General features: G+C 42.8%; 1 protein-coding gene across 3 annotated transcripts in view; it reads right to left on the reverse strand.

Moving 5' to 3' along the window:
- Positions 1-16115: 16115 nt before the first annotated feature.
- The window catches only part of scn4ab (sodium channel, voltage-gated, type IV, alpha, b), a 47509-nt gene continuing 43887 nt past the window's right edge, over positions 16116-19737 (reverse strand). For all 3 annotated transcript variants that reach the window (XM_076883536.1, XM_076883537.1, XM_076883535.1), the window contains 4 exons: positions 19064-19685; positions 18820-18964; positions 18664-18741; positions 16116-17531 (listed from right to left, as the gene is read on the reverse strand). In XM_076883536.1, coding sequence (XP_076739651.1) covers positions 17181-17531; positions 18664-18741; positions 18820-18964; positions 19064-19685 — 1196 coding nt within the window. In that variant the 3' untranslated portion in view covers positions 16116-17180. The remainder of the gene's footprint in view (positions 17532-18663; positions 18742-18819; positions 18965-19063; positions 19686-19737) is intronic.

The following is a 19737-nucleotide window of genomic DNA, read 5'->3' on the forward strand; positions in this document are numbered from 1 at the left end:
TACAGGTGAAATCAGTCACATGATGGAGAATCAAGTACACTAGATATAATTAAAACCACAAAGTAAAACTTATGTGTGCTACGTTCAATCCATAGTTCCTGCTGATGCTGATAAGCTTTTGATGTGTACTGGACTAAAGTCTAAAGTCAGCAGTGTTACCATTACAGCAACATGATTGTGTTTAATAATGAGGATAATTCATTGGGAGACCCCCCTCAGATGCCATTGTGATCATGAACGACTCTGTGATGAAGAATTGATCAAATCTGAAAGTTCGAAAGATGTATTTGTCACGGCTGCCGATGGCGAGCCGTGTGGAGTTGGAAGAAGGACCCAAGATGCAGGCAGTGGATGAGATACCGGTGGTTTTATTTACAGAGGTGTAGTGGCAAACAAACAGTGGGGCATAACAAATAACTAAAGACACCTAAACTGGGAGGACTAAAAATAACAGACCTGGGAGCATACGACAACGGGATGAGAAGCAGAGAGACGCAGACCAGGACCAGGCGGAACACAGGGTAACAGACTGACACGGCGTTACACAGACGAACCAGCAACAGGCAGGAGAACACACAGGGCTTAAATACACACACCAGTAATCAGGGGATGAGAGACAGGAGGGCAACACAGCTGGGAGGAATCTGGGCTGACGGGACAGGGGAAACGTAAACTGATCACACTCACATACGACACGGACCTTCACAATAAAACAGGAAACTCAGACACATGGAACCAGACAAGACATTGAACTAAACAGACAGATTCACAAACAGATGGGGTAACACCATAGACAGACAGATACAGACGCAGACTCAGAGGCAGACCGAATATAACACAGAACTTAAACAATCATCATCTAGAAAATGATAACAAACTAAAAGCGCTGGGTCACCGACCCAGGACCATGACAGTATTTAAAACTTGCACAGCGACATCAGCAAACATCAGCCTGCATCGAGGGTGAAGCACTGAAAACTTTCTATAGCACGATTCTGTCTCCATACGGCCTGTGCCTGCTCCCATCATCTCAAAAAAAGAGTAAAGAATAAAAAATCTGCACCAGATAGTAAAACAGTTAAATGTAGACGAGCAATTCGCTCTCTCAGGTGTGGGTTTCTGTCTTACCTGTGGCTTTCCTGCTCTCGTTTTCTCCTCACTTGGCATGCCATCTATAGTCCGGTTTGAGACCCTTCCTAGACGCCTTAACGCCCACTCACATTCTGTGCTATTTGACCTCAGTAAGTCACATAACAGGGTGGGTCTAGGTCTCACAAACTTGGCTGATAGTGACCCACTCCTGTTTTCAAACCTTGGCTCATGTGATTAGATAGGTGATCAATAGTGGGTCAGCGACCCCTTAAGGATTCTCCCAATGGGACTAAAAATTTTGTGAGTCTACACCAGTTGGTCTTTGAACTGAAGAAGCTTCTCGGATGAAACATATTCAAGAACCTTAAAGAAGTCCAGATGCTTTTCTTTCCAAACTCCTTTGATAACCATGACCTGGATGACTGAGAACCTTCACAGAAAGCTTCCTAGGATATTTAAAAGTAGATTCGGAGCCAGATATGCTGCAATAGGTTTAGTTGTCTGTAGGTTTCCCATGCACTGGGTGCATCTTCTGCACCCAGCTTTTTCACTCCTGATGTGTTTAATCATGAGTTATTAATACTCTGGCTCTCTTCCACAGCGTATCTTTGTTCTTTCTTCCTCCTGTGCTTTTGTTCAGCAGCTGCATTGATGGTGGAAGATGATTTGGATCCCAGTGAATGGATATAAAAAGACGTAGAAAGGAGAAAATCTTGTGCAGTCTCCATATGAAATGTGCTTGAAGTTGTAGAAAGTCTTTCTTTAAACTAAGAACCATGTGTGTATTGTAAATGTTTCCTCTAAGCTGCGCACGTGCGCAATTGCGCACTGCTGTCACGGTCTCTGCACACAGAAAATCTGCGATGCCACCTTATCCCATAGTCCAGCCAATGATGGGATTCACATTCGTATATACGCAGCTAATCAACGTGGTTGACAGGCTCTGACAGCGTCCTTATGTGCCGACACCGGTGTTTTAGCGAGCAAAGCGGCTGATGTGGAGTGAAGCCACGTTAATGACAACGTGGACAACCATTGGAGATGTGAGCAGGACAGACGGATCAACTGACGGACAAAGTGTGGACTTTATACCAGTTTTTAAATTGTGTTGATCGGCCACGTAAAACCAGAGTTATGATAAAATATCTGCAATGTTTGTTTTTCTTCCTGAATACTGTCGTTGTTTATATTTACTGCGGGAAGAAACGGTAAAAACGGTGTTTTATAAGGAAAACGCTCGAAAGCCTGTGAGCAAAAACAAAACCAAAAAACCCCGCCCTTTCCTATTGGTGGAAAAATGTACCATGTGGACCAATCAAAAAATGATATGGCAACATGACATTTAGTTGTTTAGGAAGGGGGAAGTTTTAGGAGTGACGGCGGTGTTTTGAGATGTGAGAGATTTGCGACGTTTAACGCAAATCTTGCATCAGCAACTCAGCATCACTCTGAGACAGGATGTTTCTAACTTTAGAGATATTATGCAAATTGTCATGGTCCTGGGCCGGGTTGGCCGAGTATTCTAAGTTCTCTTGTATTTTTGTATTCAGTTCCCTGTTTAGGTTCTGTTTCCGGAGTTGCCCTGTTATGTTGTTCCCTGTGTGCTTTCCCTTTGTGACTCTCACCCCCTGTGTGCCCCTCTATGTATTCATGAGCCCTTGTCCCCTTTCGTGTTTTATTCCATGTTTTCCCCAGCCTGTTATGTCTATGTTCTCCCCGTGCTCTCTCCTCCTGTCTGAACCTCTGTGTACTTCCTGTTTGACTCTGCCCGTCTCCCGTCAGTATTATGTTCACCCCGCCCTGTCTCGTTATGGTTATCTGTGTCAGCTGTGTTCCCCGTGTGTTCCCACTTTCCTCGTTAACCCTCTGTGTATTTCTGTCTGCGTCTCCCTCTGTTCGGCGTCGCGTTCTCCCTCATTGCTGTGTGGATTCCCTGTGTCTCCCTACGAGTGTTAGTTTATTGATTCCCAGTTTAGTTGAGTTCTGTATTTCCTATGTTCTGCCTGTCAGCAATAAAGCTGCTTTTGAGTTCATCCCCGTGTTTGTGAATATTGCGATTGGGTCCTCCTCCCGCCTGCCACACAGCCGATCCATGACACAAATGCAAACAGCAGCCCTACATATTTGATATTCACATTGGAGGATATCCTGTTAAAAACGACTGTGGGATTCATTTGGAAAAATAAGGCAGGCTTTATTTATCTGTTGGACTTTTGGTGCCAGGGGATACAAAATGTCCAAACTTCTTGTTTTAATGTTGAGCTGGTCCTTTTTGTTTGATTATCTAACAGACGATTTTCCTGGACACACAGAGAGTCTGATGGTCCAAAACAGAAAAATTATCAGATAAAATAGTTAAAGATCCCAGCCCTCTGTCTCTATGAGGAAGCTAGTGTTTCAGATCTCCTTCTTCCGTTGGTGTAGTCTTTAGGTTTCAGCGCAGGGATAGGTTTTTTAGCTTGTCAAATGCTGCATGTAAACTTCCTCTAAAGAAAAAAAACTGAAGATCTTTATTTTCCCTGAAGAACTGAGGCAGAACTTTAACCTGAACAGAAAACACTTTTAAAGTTTCTCAGGTCAGCCATTTATCAAATTAACATTTTTCTGATGATGATTTTTTTTGTAATTAAAGTTTTTTTTTATTATTTTGGACATTTAAAAAAACATAACAACCCAAAAACAACAAAAAACACATTCAGTGAAGAAATAAAAAATAACAATAAATAAATAAGAAGATAAGATAAAACTTTATTAATCCCTCGGGTGGGTTCCTCTGGGAAATTCGGTTTCCAAAAGCACAGCACCGACAGAAGTTACAGAGCGTGAGCAGAATATTATATATATATACACACATATATAAATATAGAGACATATATAAATAAAATATACGAAGGGGATAAATAGAATAAATAGGAATGAAAATAAATATACAAGTGAATTGCACATTTCAAGTATTGAGGTCTATTGCACCTGTGACGGCCAGTGGGCTGGCCTTGTGTTTTGCTTTTTCTTTTACCTGTTTCTTGCAGGTAGGTGGAGCTGACCCAATTAGTGATGCAGCACACCTGAGAGGCCAGTCCCAGTGTTTAAAGACACCTTGACTGAACCAGTGGTGGCTGGCTTTGACGCTCTCTCTGGCACTTGTCATGCTCATTTGGAAGTTTCAGTTATGGCTGTTATGTCCTTTAAATTGTGTTTAAGTTGCTTTACCTTATTTTCATTAAATATGTCTTACAGCCTTTAAAAGCCTGTGTGTGGTCTCCCATTTGTTTGTCACTTCCTATGAGCCGGGTTGTGACAAATGGGGGCTCGTTTGGGATCGTCTGTCTGTCTTGGCTAGGACTTGCCTGGTAGGCAATTATTGAGTTGATTGCTGATCAGTTTGGTTATTTGTGGTGCTTTGATAATCTGGGTCTGCTGTGTATTGTGTTTGGGAGGCCATTTGGTTAGGCAGATTGAGTGGAGGCAGTCATGTTAATACTGTTGTTTGCTGTAGACTTAAGTTTACTGGAGCTAGTGTTGATGTGCTGTCTTGTGTCAACTTTGGAGCGTATGAGCTGTGTTGATTATTGAATATGCAAAGTTGAAATCAGTGCTTTCCCTGTTAGGTTGAAGGAGTGTTTCTCTCAAGAATCATTCACTGAAATTTCTGTTGCGGTGAACACGGTTAGAGCCGTTGTCTCGGGAGCACGTCCCCAGGATTGAGGGGGTCGCTGTTTCTGCAGTTGCCTTTCTCTTTCTGGCGGTTTTTAGTGCATAAGTACCCACCGTAAGTAACTGCATGAAGACTAGGCTTTAGTTAAGTAGATTTGGTTAGGCAGTTAGTGGGAAAGTGCTGTTTTAAATTGCATGTCGAGAATCAATACTTTGCTGTTATGGCTACTGTTGATGCTTTTGTTCAGTCTCCATCGGAGGAACTTTTGAATAGTTGTACTAAAGAACAACTCTTGAAGCTTGCTGAACATTACGATGTCGACGTTGGAGATAAACAGTTGAAAGATGCGATTAAAGGAGTGTTAAAGGCTGCATTAGTAAAGAAAGTCGTGTTGCCAGGTAAAATGAAAACTTTAGTGGCTGAGGTTGATCAGTCTGTGGTCTCAACTGCCGTTGCTTTGACTTTTGAGCAGCAAAAGGAGTTGTTACTCTTACAAATGGAAAGAGACAAGCTGAGCATTGAGAAAGAACGTGTAAGGCATTCTTTAGAAAAGGAAAAGTTGGAGTTAGAGCAGTATCGGTTAGACCTAATCAAAGTGGGCAAGTTATCAGGTGGTGTTGAGGCTAAAGAGTCTTCTCCACAAGGAGTTGAAACTTTTGATGTTGTGCATAATTTGCGCTTGGTGCCGAAATTTGATGAAAGAGAGCCAGATGCTTTTTTTCCCCTTTTTGAACACATTGCCGAATTGAGGGGATGGCCAGAAGCTGACTGTGTGATTATGTTACAGTCTGTTTTGACTGGAAAGGCTCAGGAAGCTTATTCAGCACTCAGTGCAGTTGATTGTCGGAGTTTTGCTACTGTGAAAGATGCAGTTCTGAGGGCGTATGAGTTGGTACCAGAAGCTTACCGCCAACGTTTCAGATCATGGAGGAAGTCTGATACGCAATCGCATATAGAATTTGCGAGGGATTTAACTAAACACTTCAACAGATGGTGTTTGGCACTGGGAGTGACAACTTTTCAGGATTTATGTGAGTTGATGGTATTGGAGCAGTTTAAAGAGTGTGTTCCTCCTGTGGTTGCCACTTATATTGCCGAACGGGAAGTGACAACAGTTTCTGACGCTGCTAAATTGGCTGATGAATATATCTTGGCACATAAGGGGCAGGTTGGTAGAAACTGTTTTTCAGTTGGTGCTCCCGCTAGAGCTTTTGGTCAAACTAAGTTTATGTCATCGGACCCTGCGAAGGCCATTGGTGGTGTGAAGCCCAGTAAGTTTGGTCAAGCATGCAACTACTGCCATGGCGATGGACACTGGAAAGCAGAATGTCCCTTGTTGAAAAGCAAGTTGGCGCGTACAGGCAAACAGGTTAAGCCTGCGGCTCTTACAATTCCTGCACGGGAAAATTCAGTGTTCTCTCGGGAGACGCCAGTTTCGACTAAGTCTGACTCAGAGAGCTATTCGGGGTTTGAGGATTTTGTGTCAGATGGGGTTTGTATCACTCCCGGGTGATGTTCATAAAGTTCCTGTAAAGATTTTGCGTGACACAGGAGCGAAGGATTTTTTTATCTTGGCCTCCGTGTTGCCATTTTCACAGGTTACTAATACTGGTGAGTGCGTGCTTGTTCAAGGCATGGGTTTAACCACTATCTGTGCTCCATTGCATAAAGTCAGGCTGTCATGCAGTTTTGTGGATGATATCATCTGCCTTGGTGTTCGTCCTGCTTTGCCACTTGAGGGCGTACATGTGATTTTGGGGAATGATTTGGCTGGAAATCGAGTCTGGGCTGACAGTTCTTTACCTGTTAAATCTAGAGTTCTGAATGAGTCCCATGAGTGTGAACAGGGTTTTTCTGACTTTGCAGCTTGTGCTGTTACGAGGGCTGCAGCTAAAAGGGATGCAGAGCCTGTAACTCAAGCAGAAGAGTGTCAGGTTGAACCAGATTTGATTGTTCCTGAACATTTGTCAGTTTCCCAGCAAGAGTTAATTCAGGCACAGCGTGCTGATGCTTCACTGACTGAGCTGTTTCACAAAGTGCAACCTAGTGATGACGCTAGAAGTGCGGCCTCTGGTTATTTTCTGCAGAAGGAGGTGCTAGTCCGTAGGTGGATTCCGCAAGGGTTGGACTGTGTTGGAAGTCCAGTTGTCCAGATTGTGGTTCCAACTAAATACCGTGACGAGGTGTTGAAGTGTTCTCATGACAAATCTGGGCATTTGGGAGTGACGAAGACTTATAATTACATCTTGCGCTACTTCTTTTGGCCACGTCTTAAGCGTGATGTTTCAGCTTACATTAAGACCTGTCATACTTGCCAAATTGTAGGTGTCATGGTCCTGGGCCATGTGGGCCCAGTATTCTTAGTTTTCATGTATTTTTGTATTTTGTTCTTTATTTAGGCCATGCTTCCTGGGTTGATCTGTTACGTTGTTCCTTATGTGTTTTCCCTTCGTGACTCTTACCCCCTGTGTGCCCCTCTGTGTATTTATGAGCCCTCGTCTCTCTTTGTGTTTTATTCTATGTTTTCCCCAGCCCGTTATGTCTGCGTTCTCCCCGTGCTCTCTCTCCTCCTGTTTGAACCTCTGTGTACTTCCTGTTTTACTTTGCCCATCTCCCATCAGTGTTACGTTCACTCCTGCCGTGTCTTGTTATGATTATCAGTGTCACCTGTGTTCCCCGTGTGCATCCACTTCCCCTGATCATCCCTCATGTGTATTTAGTCTCTGTGTTTCATACAGTCTGTGTCGTGTCGTCTGTGTTCCCACCCTCCATGTTTCCATGCCCGGTCTGTTGTATTCATAGCCTTACCTTAGTTCATTCCCAGTTTATGTTTATGTTTAATTATTGCTTTTGAGCTGCCCTTATTCTTGTTTGTTTCTCTTGCGTTACCAGCCACAATAAAAGGCTCGCTTTTGTTTAAAGTTTACTCCCGTGTCACTCGTGTCCGCACCTGAGTCCTCCACGCACTCTCCACACGGTCTGTCACAGTGGACCGTGACAGTAGGTAAGCCAAATCAGTCTATTAAACCTGCTCCACTTTGTCCCATCCCTGCTGTGAGTAACCCATTTGAACATTTGATCATTGACTGTGTGGGCCCTCTTCCTAGATCAAAATCTGGTTCGGAGTGTCTGTTAACTGTAATGTGCCAGGTTACGCTTTATCCTGCTGCATATCCGTTGCGTACCATCACAGCTAAGTCTGTGGTGAAGGCTTTGACACAGTTTATTTCTATATTTGGCATACCGCAGATTATTCAGAGTGACCAGGGATCAAACTTTTCGTCACATCTATTTGCACAAGTTCTTAAGCTGTTGAATATTGTACATAATAAAGCCTCTCCTTATCATCCACAGAGCCAAGGTGCTTTAGAGCGCTTCCATCAAACACTGAAGTCCTTGTTACGTGCCTATTGCACCGAAATGAGGAGTGACTGGGAGGAAGGTTTACCGTGGCTTCTGTTGGCAGCGCGTGAAGTGTGCCAGGAGAGTACTGGGTTTAGCCCAAATGACTTGGTCTTTGGCCACAAAGTTCGGGGACCGTTGACAGTGTTGTGCGATAAGTGGTTGTCAGGTGAACCACCAGTGAACTTGATAGATTATGTTAATGGTTTTCGGCACAGACTGTATGTGGCAGGTCAGTTGGCCAATCAGAACCTTGAAAAGGCTCAGGTCAAGATGAAATATTTTTATGACCGGCGTTCTGATGAGCAGCAGTTTAGTACAGGTGACCAGGTTTTGGCTTTACTGCCGATTGCAGGGTCACCGTTCCAGGCACGGTTTGCTGGGCCTTACACCGTGGTACAGAAACTGTCTGAACAGAATTATTTGATTGCTACTCCGGATCGCCGGAAAAGAAATCAACTTTGCCATATTAATTTGTTGAAACCCTATCATGTTCGTCCCTTATCCGTCGGTCTGTCGGGCTCTTTCGTTTCTCCTTCCACATCGAGTCCAGGGTTGTCGGCTTGTACAGTGGCGAAGTCAGTTTGTGGGGGGGAGGATGTGGCAGCACCTGATGATCCTTTATTGCTGGGTCGTCTGAAGAATTCAGAGACTCTTCGGAACTTGGAGCTGCTGTTGGGCCATTTGCCTGCTGACAAATGTGCGGAACTGTCTACATTAATTAAAAGGTATCCAACATTGTTTAGAGACACACCTTCTAAAACAACTTTGATAGAGCATGATATTGATGTGGGTGATGCAGAACCAATCCGGCAGAGGTTCTACAGGGTCTCTGAGGACAAGAGGAAAATAATCGATAAGGAAGTTCATTACATGTTGGAAAACAACATTGCAGTGCCGTCGTCATCAAGCTGGGCTTCCCCATGCTTGTTGGTTGAAAAAGCTGATAAATCACCACGTTGTTGCACAGACTTTCGTAAAGTAAATGCAGTGACCAAACCCAATTCCTACCCCTTGCCTCATATTGATGACTGTATTGACCAAGTTGGTGCAGCGGAATATGTGAGCAAGTTTGATCTGTTGAAGGGATATTGGCAGGTGCCGCTGACTCCCAGAGCTCAGGAAATATCTGCTTTCATCATGCCATCTGGTTTTTATTCATATACAGTCATGGGTTTTGGTTTACGCAATGCTCCAGCTACATTTCAGCGACTCATAAATATGGTTGTTAATGGGCTGAAAGGCAGTGCTGTTTACCTAGATGACGTGGTGGTATATAGTAACACCGGGGAGGATCATCTGGATCGCATTCGCACTCTGTTTGAACGATTAGTTTGGGGAAATCTGACTATCAACCTGGCAACTGTGACCTATCTTGGTAAGGTTGTGGGCCAAGGTTATGTGAGGCCAGTTGATGCAAAGGTGTTGGCCATCAAAGAGTTCCCTGTTCCAGTAACCAAAAAAGAACTCATGAGATTTTTGGGTCTGGTCGGTTATTATCGCTGTTTTTGTCGAAACTTCTCAACAGTGGTTGCTCCTCTGACTGATTTGTTGAAGGCCAAAATGAAGTTTATTTGGTCTGCAGCATGCCAGCAAGCTTTTTGGGATGTAAAAGCTTTACTGTGCTCTGAACCTGTGCTTTTAGCCCCTCGTCTAGATCAGCCCTTCAAGCTGTATGTGGACGCAAGCCACATTGGTGCAGGTGCTGTTCTAGTCCAAGCTGACAAGCAAGGTACTAAACATCCAGTTAGTTTCTATTCCAAGAAGTTCCACTCTCATCAGCTGAATTATTCGGTCATTGAGAAGGAAGCTTTGGCATTAGTCTTGGCCTTGCAGCATTTTAGGGTATATTTAGATTCTGCTCGGCCAATTGAGGTATTTTCTGACCATAACCCTCTCACTTTCTTGAACACATTGCAGAACCCAAATCAGAGGCTCATGCGGTGGGCTCTCTTTTTGCATCCTTACAATTTGGATATCCAGCACATTAAGGGCAAAGATAATGTCTTGGCAGATGCTTTGTCCCGTGCCCCTTTGTAACCAGCAGCTTCACTCCTCATATGCTTGAAGTATGTCCTCTCCAGTATCGTTTTCCTTCCTCTTAAATTGCTCCTAGGTACCAAGGTTGCTGAGGTTGGAGTTGAGCTGAAGATGATTTTTGAGCATACAAAAGGTGTTGAAAGTGAGGGTGCTTATGTGTGTATATATGTTATGTATTTAATATATGTTAGTTCTTCTAGTTGCAAATTCATAATGTAAATGTGTTTGCCAATTCAGGGTGACACCCTGTTCTATGGGGGGGAAGTGTGACAGCCAGTGGGCTGGCCTTGTGTTTTGCTTTTTCTTTTACCTGTTTCTTGCAGGTAGGTGGAGCTGACCCAATTAGTGATGCAGCACACCTGAGAGGCCAGTCCCAGTGTTTAAAGACACCTTGACTGAACCAGTGGTGGCTGGCTTTGACGCTCTCTCTGGCACTTGTCATGCTCATTTGGAAGTTTCAGTTATGGCTGTTATGTCCTTTAAATTGTGTTTAAGTTGCTTTACCTTATTTTCATTAAATATGTCTTACAGCCTTTAAAAGCCTGTGTGTGGTCTCCCATTTGTTTGTCACTTCCTATGAGCCGGGTTGTGACACACCGTTGACTATTAACAAAAGTATTGCACTAAAGGTATTGCACAGTGAAGTGAAGAGGCACTACAGCTTAGTTGTTCCCCCCTCCTTTGTCCTCCTGTTTCCCCTCCCTCTCCCCTCCAGAGAAGAGTTAAACAGTCTGATTGCGTGTGGGACAAAGGAGTTTTTAAGTCTGTTGGTTCTTGTCTTTGGGAGAAGCAACCTGTCACTGAACAGATTCCTCTGGTTGTTAATGGCCGTGTACAGAGGATGCCCAGCATTGTTCATAATGTCCAGTAGTTTTTTTAGTGTCCTTTTCTCTGCCACTGTCACCAGAGTGTCCAGCTTCATGCCGACCACAGAGCCAGCCTTCCTGATCAGTTTCTCCAGCCTGGATGAGTCCTCCTTTGCTGTGCTGCTCCCCCACCACACCACAGCATAGAAAAGTACTCCAGCAACCACTGTCACTACCCGATCCGTACCGGAAACCCGATCGGTACCCCGCATGCGCAAATCTTACGTCACTTCCTCTCTTTGCCAACATTGCGACATTCAATATATTTGAATGATACAGTTAGCGCCCAGTTAGCTCCTAGCATTTCTCAACAGCTCTGCCTCCTTTTCGACTGCCCGGGACATTTAAACAATGGATAATCCGTATACAAAGAAATTCATGCTTTTTCTCCTCAACAGAGAGCATCCCCCGATTGAGCAACAGCGCCGTAAAATAAGAAGAATGGCGCCTAATTACAGAGTTAATAATGCAGACTTTGTAATATCTCACGTGTAGATTCATCAGCCAGATTAAGTGTTTACTGACAATTGACAGTGATAGCGCACATCATCATCACTATTCCAACAATCCTCTCCTCACAGACAAGCATAAACACACTCGACTATCGCTAAATCAGATTTAACACACGTTTGTAATGACGATAATTCAGTTTATAATAGGGTTTATTCGCTCGGTCAGCAGGTGGCGGTATCCTCGTACACTGGGGAGTAAACTGCCATTAAACGAACAGAAGAAGAAGAAAACATCTGCACATGCGCGGTACGGATCGGGTAGACCCGATTTGTACGGTCAGACTTTACACATGCGCAGTAAGGATCGGAGAGTCCTGATCCGTAACTTTCTTTTTATTTTTCGTTTTTGTCTACATTGTACTGAAATGCTTCATTATTGCAAACATTTTAAGATATACTTGTTATTCTTAACATCTTAACAGATACTCTGACCCATAACTATCGTAAAACGCTACGACCGGAAGTAGAAACCTTTCGCGCATGCGGGGTACCGATCGGGTTTCCGGTACGGATCGGGTAGTGACAACCACCGACTGGCAAAACATCCTCCGGAGCTTCCTGCAGATGTTAAAAGACCTCAGCCTCCTGAGGAAGTACAGTCAGCTTTGGGCTTTTTTAAACAGGTGCTCTGTGTTGCATGATCAGTCCAGTTTGTTGTCCACCCACAGCCCGAGGTACTTGTACTTGTGTGTGCAACAATAAATAAATTGTTGCACACACAAGACCCTTAATTGATGGGCGATCGTGGCTCAAGAGTTGGGAGTTCGCCTTGTAATCGTAAGGTTGCTGGTTTGAGCCCCGGCTCGGACAGTCTCTGTCATTGTGTCCTTGGGCAAGACACTTCACCTACCGCCTGCTGGTGTTGGCCAGAAGGGCCGATGGCGCGCTATGGCAGCCTCGCCTCTGTCAGTTCTATTAGAGTCTTCCCAGCATTTTCTCGCATGCGGCATTTTCAGTCATTTTCCCTTCCTTTTAGGGTTGGAGTCCGAGGGTCTTTCCAAAGTGTTAAATTAAGACGAACACACGTCACAATCCCAGTGTTTAGCACTCTGAAGCCTGCTTTGTGTAACTGTGGCACCTCACCTCTGTCCCCCAATAGGCACAATCTTGGTGATCTAGGTAATTTAAGTGTCACCCAACCCTCCATATGATTTTAAAACATTTTCCCATATTGGGGAGACCAGTGGACATTCCCATAAAGCATGTACTAACGTACATTTTGCTTCTTGGCACTTCCAACACAGGTCATCTTTACTTATAATTCCCATTTTATAAAGTCTCATTGGTGTGTAATAGTACCTGCTGAGAATTTTAGATTGGATACAGTTACCTCCAGCTTCCCTAATGTCTTTTTTGTGCCACTGTGGCCAATAAATTGTTTGTTTACCTATTTTTATTTTTGGGTTATGTCACAGGGGTGCATATTTTTGAAAGTATGGGGAGAGATTGCAGCTCTTGCCGCACCATTTTTGAAAACTTTAAAATAGGGTTATCTACTCTATTCCCTTTATTGTCTGGTTTTTGAGCCAACACCTCAATGGGAGTGAATGGAAAGACCAGTTCACGTTCCATTAGAACCCAGTCTAGGTCTGAATTTATTGCTGCCCAGTGTTTACACAGCTTGCACATTTCAAATGAGATGCTGTACTGTTTTGTGTTGGGTAGGGATAAACCCCCTTCTTTTCTCGGTTGGTACAGTCGACCAGGATTGTTCTGCAGTCTACCACCATCCCAAAGAAAGGGTTTTATCATATTATTACATCTTACGAAAATTTGATTGATTGATTGATTGATATACCTTTATTAGTCCCACAAGGGGAAATTTCATAAGGCTGCCGACCAATTGCACGCAATTGCGGCGCCATCTTAACCTCCGACCATACATACATTACACAAAACATCACATGGGGAAGACAGGTCAGAGAGGTATAACAATGGAAAATGCACCACATGAGGAAAGATAAGGAGAAATTGAGGTGAAATAAACTGGTATCATTCCAATGAAATAATTGATCAGAGGAGCTGCTGCCATCTTTAGCGTATTTACTTTGCCCCATAGTGTCAAGTGCAGCTTACCCCATTTCTCCAAATTAGTTTTAATCCTAGTAAGTAGTTTTCCTACATTATCATTCATAATTTCATCAACATTCAGATTAAGTATTATTCCTAAGTATTTCATCCCTTTTTTTAACACATTGAAATTGAAAGCTGATAATGAATTAGCAATACATGTTTGATATATTGGCATTGCCTCCGACTTATGCCAGTTAATTTTGTAGCCTGATAACTTAGAGAATTCACCAATAACATTTAGCAATTTTGTTATAGAATTGGTAGGGTCCTGAAACACCACCAAACTATTGTCTGCATATAGAAATAATTTATGTTCTCTCCCCCCTCCATTCACACCCACAATACTTGAATCTTCCCTAATTTTAATAGCCAGGGGTTCCAAAAAGATAGTGAACAGGGCTAAGACTACAACCCTGACGGGTAGACCTGGAGATATTAAAAAATGGGGACATCAGCCCATTGGTGAGAACAGAGGCTTTCAGCCCTGTGTCTTAACTCATCTACAAAAATGATCACCAATTCCAAATCTTGACAATGCGGTGAATAAAAAACTCCATTCAACCCTGTCAAAAGGGTTTTTCTATTAAAAAAATAATGAATGAAAATGCAACCCCCGTTTTGACTTTAAGATTTTCAATATCTTTTTCAATATGTTTATTTTCAATAAACTGACATTTGTTCAGCTGCTGAAAAGAGTAAAACATCACAGAAACTAATAAATAGCTGACCTGAATATTTATGTTATTACATGTACTGAAAACAAGATGTAACCGAGTGAAAAACACGGTCAGATGTTTGTAAATGTATTCACAGTGGTCAGCAATCACACAGGAAACTGAATTTATTCAACACTGCATGAAAGTGAGAAATCATAGAGAGACTGGTCTGAGGCTGTGCAGGGACGTGTTTTCTCATTAATGACGTTTTTTTAAATCATCTTTTATTTAAAAAAACCCATAAAGTTTCAATAACGTTTCTTCAAAAAACACCAAACTCTTTGATGTAAGTCTCTGTCTGAAGAGGAAGAGTTCATCCGAAGAGTGGACAGCAGCTCAGATTAGAGCTAACAACAGCAAAACCAGCCGAACATCAGCTGCAGGAGGAGACCAAGGAGAAAGACTTGCGCCTCTGTCTTCAATCGCCTTTCCCGCTTGTCAAATGTGACGAAGGAAAGAGAAGTTTGGTGATCCCAATCTAGCTGCTTCTTACTGTGATGTTGACGTAGCTGCCAAATGTCTGAAAGATGGACTACAAACAGATTATCTTACATACTTTACCCAATCTGTTGTCTGCTAGATAAATAAAACCTGTCAGTTCATTAGATAATAACTGCAAATAAACGGGAGAAAACAGCTTGTAAAGGAAATCCTTTTCAAATGAGATTCTCTCCCTGTTGCAGAGATGATCCAGAGTAACTCCTCATTCATTTGGGATTTCTGTGACTGCCATCAGATTCATCCATGATCGTCCTAAAGGCTGAAACACACCTGACAAAGCTCCTGCAAACCGAGCTGAGAGCAACACTTTATTAAAACTCTTCCTTTTTATTTCTTTTACAGGCCCGTCTTCAGATTTCAGTCAGTAGTTTATTAATGAACATTAACACGACCCAAGTGGAATGGTGTTGGTTTATCGGGCTGGGACAGAAAGCTGTTCATGATTATTAACGATTTGTGTGTGTGTTATAAAACTGTCACTGTGTGACCTTCCTGCAGCTTCAATATTTAAACTGTCAGGAAATAAACTCATTCATCTTAATTAGCATCTTGTCTCCATGGAGATAGAGACGCAGTGAATATGTGAGTGGCCTTGAGCAGAGACCAGGTGTGCACTGGATTCATTCTGTAATCAGTCAGAAGATTATAAATAAATGATGGTAAATGGCCTGTATTTATATAGCGCTTTACTAGTCCCTAAGGACCCCAAAGCGCTTTCCATATCCAGTCATCCACCCATTCACGCACACATTCACACATTATAATGTCACTCGATGCATTTTATTAACCACTGAACTGGTTGCTTGTGCCTCGTGCTTTTATTTAGAAGGGGCTGTAGCATAGTAAGTCCAGCAGGGGGCGACAGAGTAGAAACTTATTCTGTCAACAGTTTACTGCTCACATGATTAAAATAGATTTGAAGTCATTATCGGTAAGTGCAAACAGACTAACCTTAAATTAGTTTAATTAACAGTAAGTTGAAGACCCCGCCCCCAGGCAATGCTTTAAAGGTTCAGACTGGGTTCAAGTTCAGGGTCAAGGTCCTGGGAAGTCCTCACAAACACCAGAACACGTGTGTGTGTGTGTGTGTGTGTGTGTGTGTGTGTGTGTGTGTGTGTGTGTGTGATCCTTGGTCAGCTGTTGCTCTTCTTGTCTTTCTCTTTGAACTTTGGCCATTTAGACTCGACAGCAGCTGTCGCCTCTGAGCCAGACAGGAAGAGAAATCTGAAGGTGTGAATACTTAGCGTCCAGGTGGAAGTGCAGTTGCGAATCGGAAAACTTTATTGATATGTACAGACATAAACGTCATGACAACACTTACAGAAGCTTTGTTTTACTGCAGGTCACAACTATCCTCCATCCAACTGACCACTCAGATGGCTGAGACTCATCCACCACATGAAGCAAAAGTTTCTTAACAACAAGAAGACAGTTTGACAAAGTTCACCTGCAAGTGAAGTCTGTAAAAAAACAACATAAATGTATTTTGAGAAGAGACAAAGGTTTTAGGATCACTGAAACTCAGCAGAGTCCATAAAAAGAGAAAAAAGAAATTACTTCTCTTCTTCTTCAGTGAATAAACACTGTTTACATCACAAAAACAGCCTGTTCCTATTGGCTGTCCATTTTCAGTGTAACAGTTTTATTTCTTTTCATTTCCAGGTACATGGACATGTTTTATTAAAAAGGTGTGCAGCAGTCTTTGAGGGGTGTTTGCTTTTATGTCATTAGTGTGTCAGAAATGTTCACCAATCAGGAACAGTGTCAGCATACAGCAAACAAGCTGCCTCAGCCAGTAAAACAACACTTCCCGTTTTATCAACTCTGCAGAAGCTTTGATTTTGCGTAAAGAAAGCACCTGCAGCTGCATTCAACAAACTGGAAGTATTAAGAACTGGGAATACAAACAACTTGTAGGTTGAGTCTTTTGTTGATGAAATGTTAATTAAATAGGTAAACATGTGGTTATATTTGAACTACTTTAACCAGAACTTCTTCACCTGCTAACATGCTGTACTCTCATTGACTGTCAGCTCTTAGGTTCAGGTTAGTAGCACATGCCTGTTATGAATTAATGAGTACTGTCTCAGGCAGTTTCAGATACAATATCAAACACATCCATCATAACATTTGAGTCGATCGAGGTGACTCAGAAACAATCAATAATCAGGGTCACCTGCAAAGTTTGACGTCACACAGGGCATTAACAAAGGTGTTAACCTCTGAACACACCGGAAAAACAGAGTCTCTGCTGAGTTTGTAGAAAGAACGCCAGCTGCAGCTTCCACAGGTGAGAGGAGAAACTGGAGGAACAGGTGTGCTGTCACACGACAGATTCCCTCAGGTTCTCATCTTGAACAAACTCATGAGTGCTGCACGGCGGGGCGGCGCGGAGAACAAACTCGCTCTGAAGCTCTACCCGGGTGGGATGCACCTGACCTGAAGCCGTCTGCTCGTGGCTGCCGCTGTACGGCTGACTCAGTCCTTTAGAAAGAGTTGCTTCTGTCTCTGGTGGCTTGTCCTGTCGTCCGTCCAGCTTCTCTCCGTATTTGTAGGATACCCGTTTGACCTTGCCCCGCTGAAGGAGGTGCTTCCTGTACGCTCTCTGGATCACTGTCGCTGCTACCTCTTCCTGTTTCCTCCGCAGAGTACTGCTGATTGGTTCATATGACTCCTGTATGTCATAATGATCACAGCATCAGAGACAAATAATATTTCTGACAAGCTGTCAAAAATGTTTTTGACAGCTTGTCAGAAACTGAATATGAACAGATAAAAATGCTGCTCTGTTACAAAAACACTGAGCTTGATCTGCTGCATGTTCACCGACACATGAAGAGCCCACGAATCGCCTTCTAAAAATGTCTCTTCATTTCCCATCAGGACAGAAATGTGTTGTGGCCATTTTTGTTGAATTCTTGTGAATCATAATTTTTATCCATTATAACATACTTAAGCTATTTCGCTATTAAAGTCTGTAATTAAAAGTTTAATTTTGGAAAAGTTGTTTGGACCCTCGCATTAACTCAGAGCATGCTTGGTGGAAATGTTTTCCTTGTTGTCAGCTGGTAAGACGGGAGCGTTTTTAAAATGATTTTTTGACCACTCTGTGAACTTGTGGAATTAGATTAACTTTTGTTTATAAGATAACCTTTATTAGTCCCACACTTGGGAAATTTGTTTTGTTTTATAAGTTGTAAGAAATGATTTGGTTCATAATTTTGCAAGAAATAAACAGCATATATTTTTCAAAGAGTCACGTTGGAAGTGCGTTCTGAAACAAACCACCTGCTGCCACCTCAGGCCTTTTCTTGGATTATTCTGTTTGGAAGCTTAAAGGCCGTGACACAGAGGTTAACCATCTTAACCTCATTAGACACCAATCCTAACTCTAACTCTGGTTGCCAGAACATGTAAGTTTTGATTTTATGAGATTGTTTATCTGGGTCTTTGGTCTGACCAAAGAACATACTCATTCTGACTGACACATCAAACATACTTACGTTTTTTGCATTTTTTTTCTTTTCTCCAAAGATTTCTCCACAGATTCATTTGTCACTTGTCATTTACATATATATGAGAGCTTTGTGTGACCGTTAGACATCTCAACATGAAATAAAAATTTAGACAAGCTAAGCATGAAGCTAAGCTATAAACAGGTCTCAGATGTAATAACAGCTTCTACACAAATTCAAAGCAGTACTGAAAGGAAACCAATTACTGGTACTTAAATATGCCCATGTGCAAACTCTCCCAAGAACTGTACATGACACTGGTAAAGACTTTATGATAGAATAGAATAGAACCTTGGATGGGTTGTTGGCTGTGAACTTGTCTTCCATGTTGCCTTTTAGAGCATCCATGGCCCCGGAATCACCTAAAACCTATAAATGTAATATAATATAGTATAATATAATAAAGATCCAATAGAATAAGCTGTAAATGTGAGCAGGTGAGGTTACCTGTGCAGTGAGAGCAAGCAGTATGTCCAGACAGTGCAGCTTTTCTCCGGGTACCAAAGGCAGGTCCATTTGGATCAGGGTGGCAGCGTTGGGTTTGGGAATCCTCAGAGGATCCTGCAGAGCATCGCAGAAGTCTGACAGCTCACTGAGGAACACATTAGAATCCACAGAACTTAACTCTTACAGGTCTTTAGAGAACACCACATCTCAGATTAGAGCCAGACTAAAACACAGGTGGACTCACCTGTAATGTATGAACTGTGAGGCATCGGGGTCAAACTTTTCCCAGGTTTCATAAAACATCTCAAAGTCATCTTCACACAGTGGGTCGCTGCTCTCCTCTGTAGCTACATTGAAGTTCTCCAGGATGATGGCAATGTACATGTTAACCACCACCAAAAAGGACATGATGATGTACGTGGTGAAGAAAACGATGCCTAATGCTGGGCTGCCGCAGTTCCCTCTGACAGTCGTTCCTGGGTTTTCAAAGTCTGGGTCGCAGTCTGGGGGCGTGTTCATGATGGGATTTAGCAGTCCATCCCATCCTGCTGATGTGGTGATCATGAAGAGGCAGATCATGCTGTTTCCAAAGTTCTCAAAGTTAAATATGTCGTCAATCATCGCTTCCTTCTTCACGTAGGCAAAGTTAGACATACCAAAGATGGAGAAAATAAACATGATGAGGAAGAGAAGGAGACCAATGTTGAAGAGAGCAGGAAGGGACATCATCAAGGCAAAGAGCAGCGTCCGGATCCCTTTGGCTCCACGAATAAGACGAAGGATTCGGCCAATACGAGCCAATCGGATCACACGAAAGAGCGTAGGTGATACAAAGTACTTTTCTATGATGTCAGCAAGGAGAAGGCCTAAAGGAAGGAAGGAAGGAAAAAAGAAAGAAGGTGGAAAGGGAAAAGAAAG

The sequence above is a fragment of the Maylandia zebra genome, linkage group LG4, assembly GCF_041146795.1.
Source record: "Maylandia zebra isolate NMK-2024a linkage group LG4, Mzebra_GT3a, whole genome shotgun sequence".
Lineage (NCBI taxonomy): Eukaryota > Metazoa > Chordata > Actinopteri > Cichliformes > Cichlidae > Maylandia > Maylandia zebra.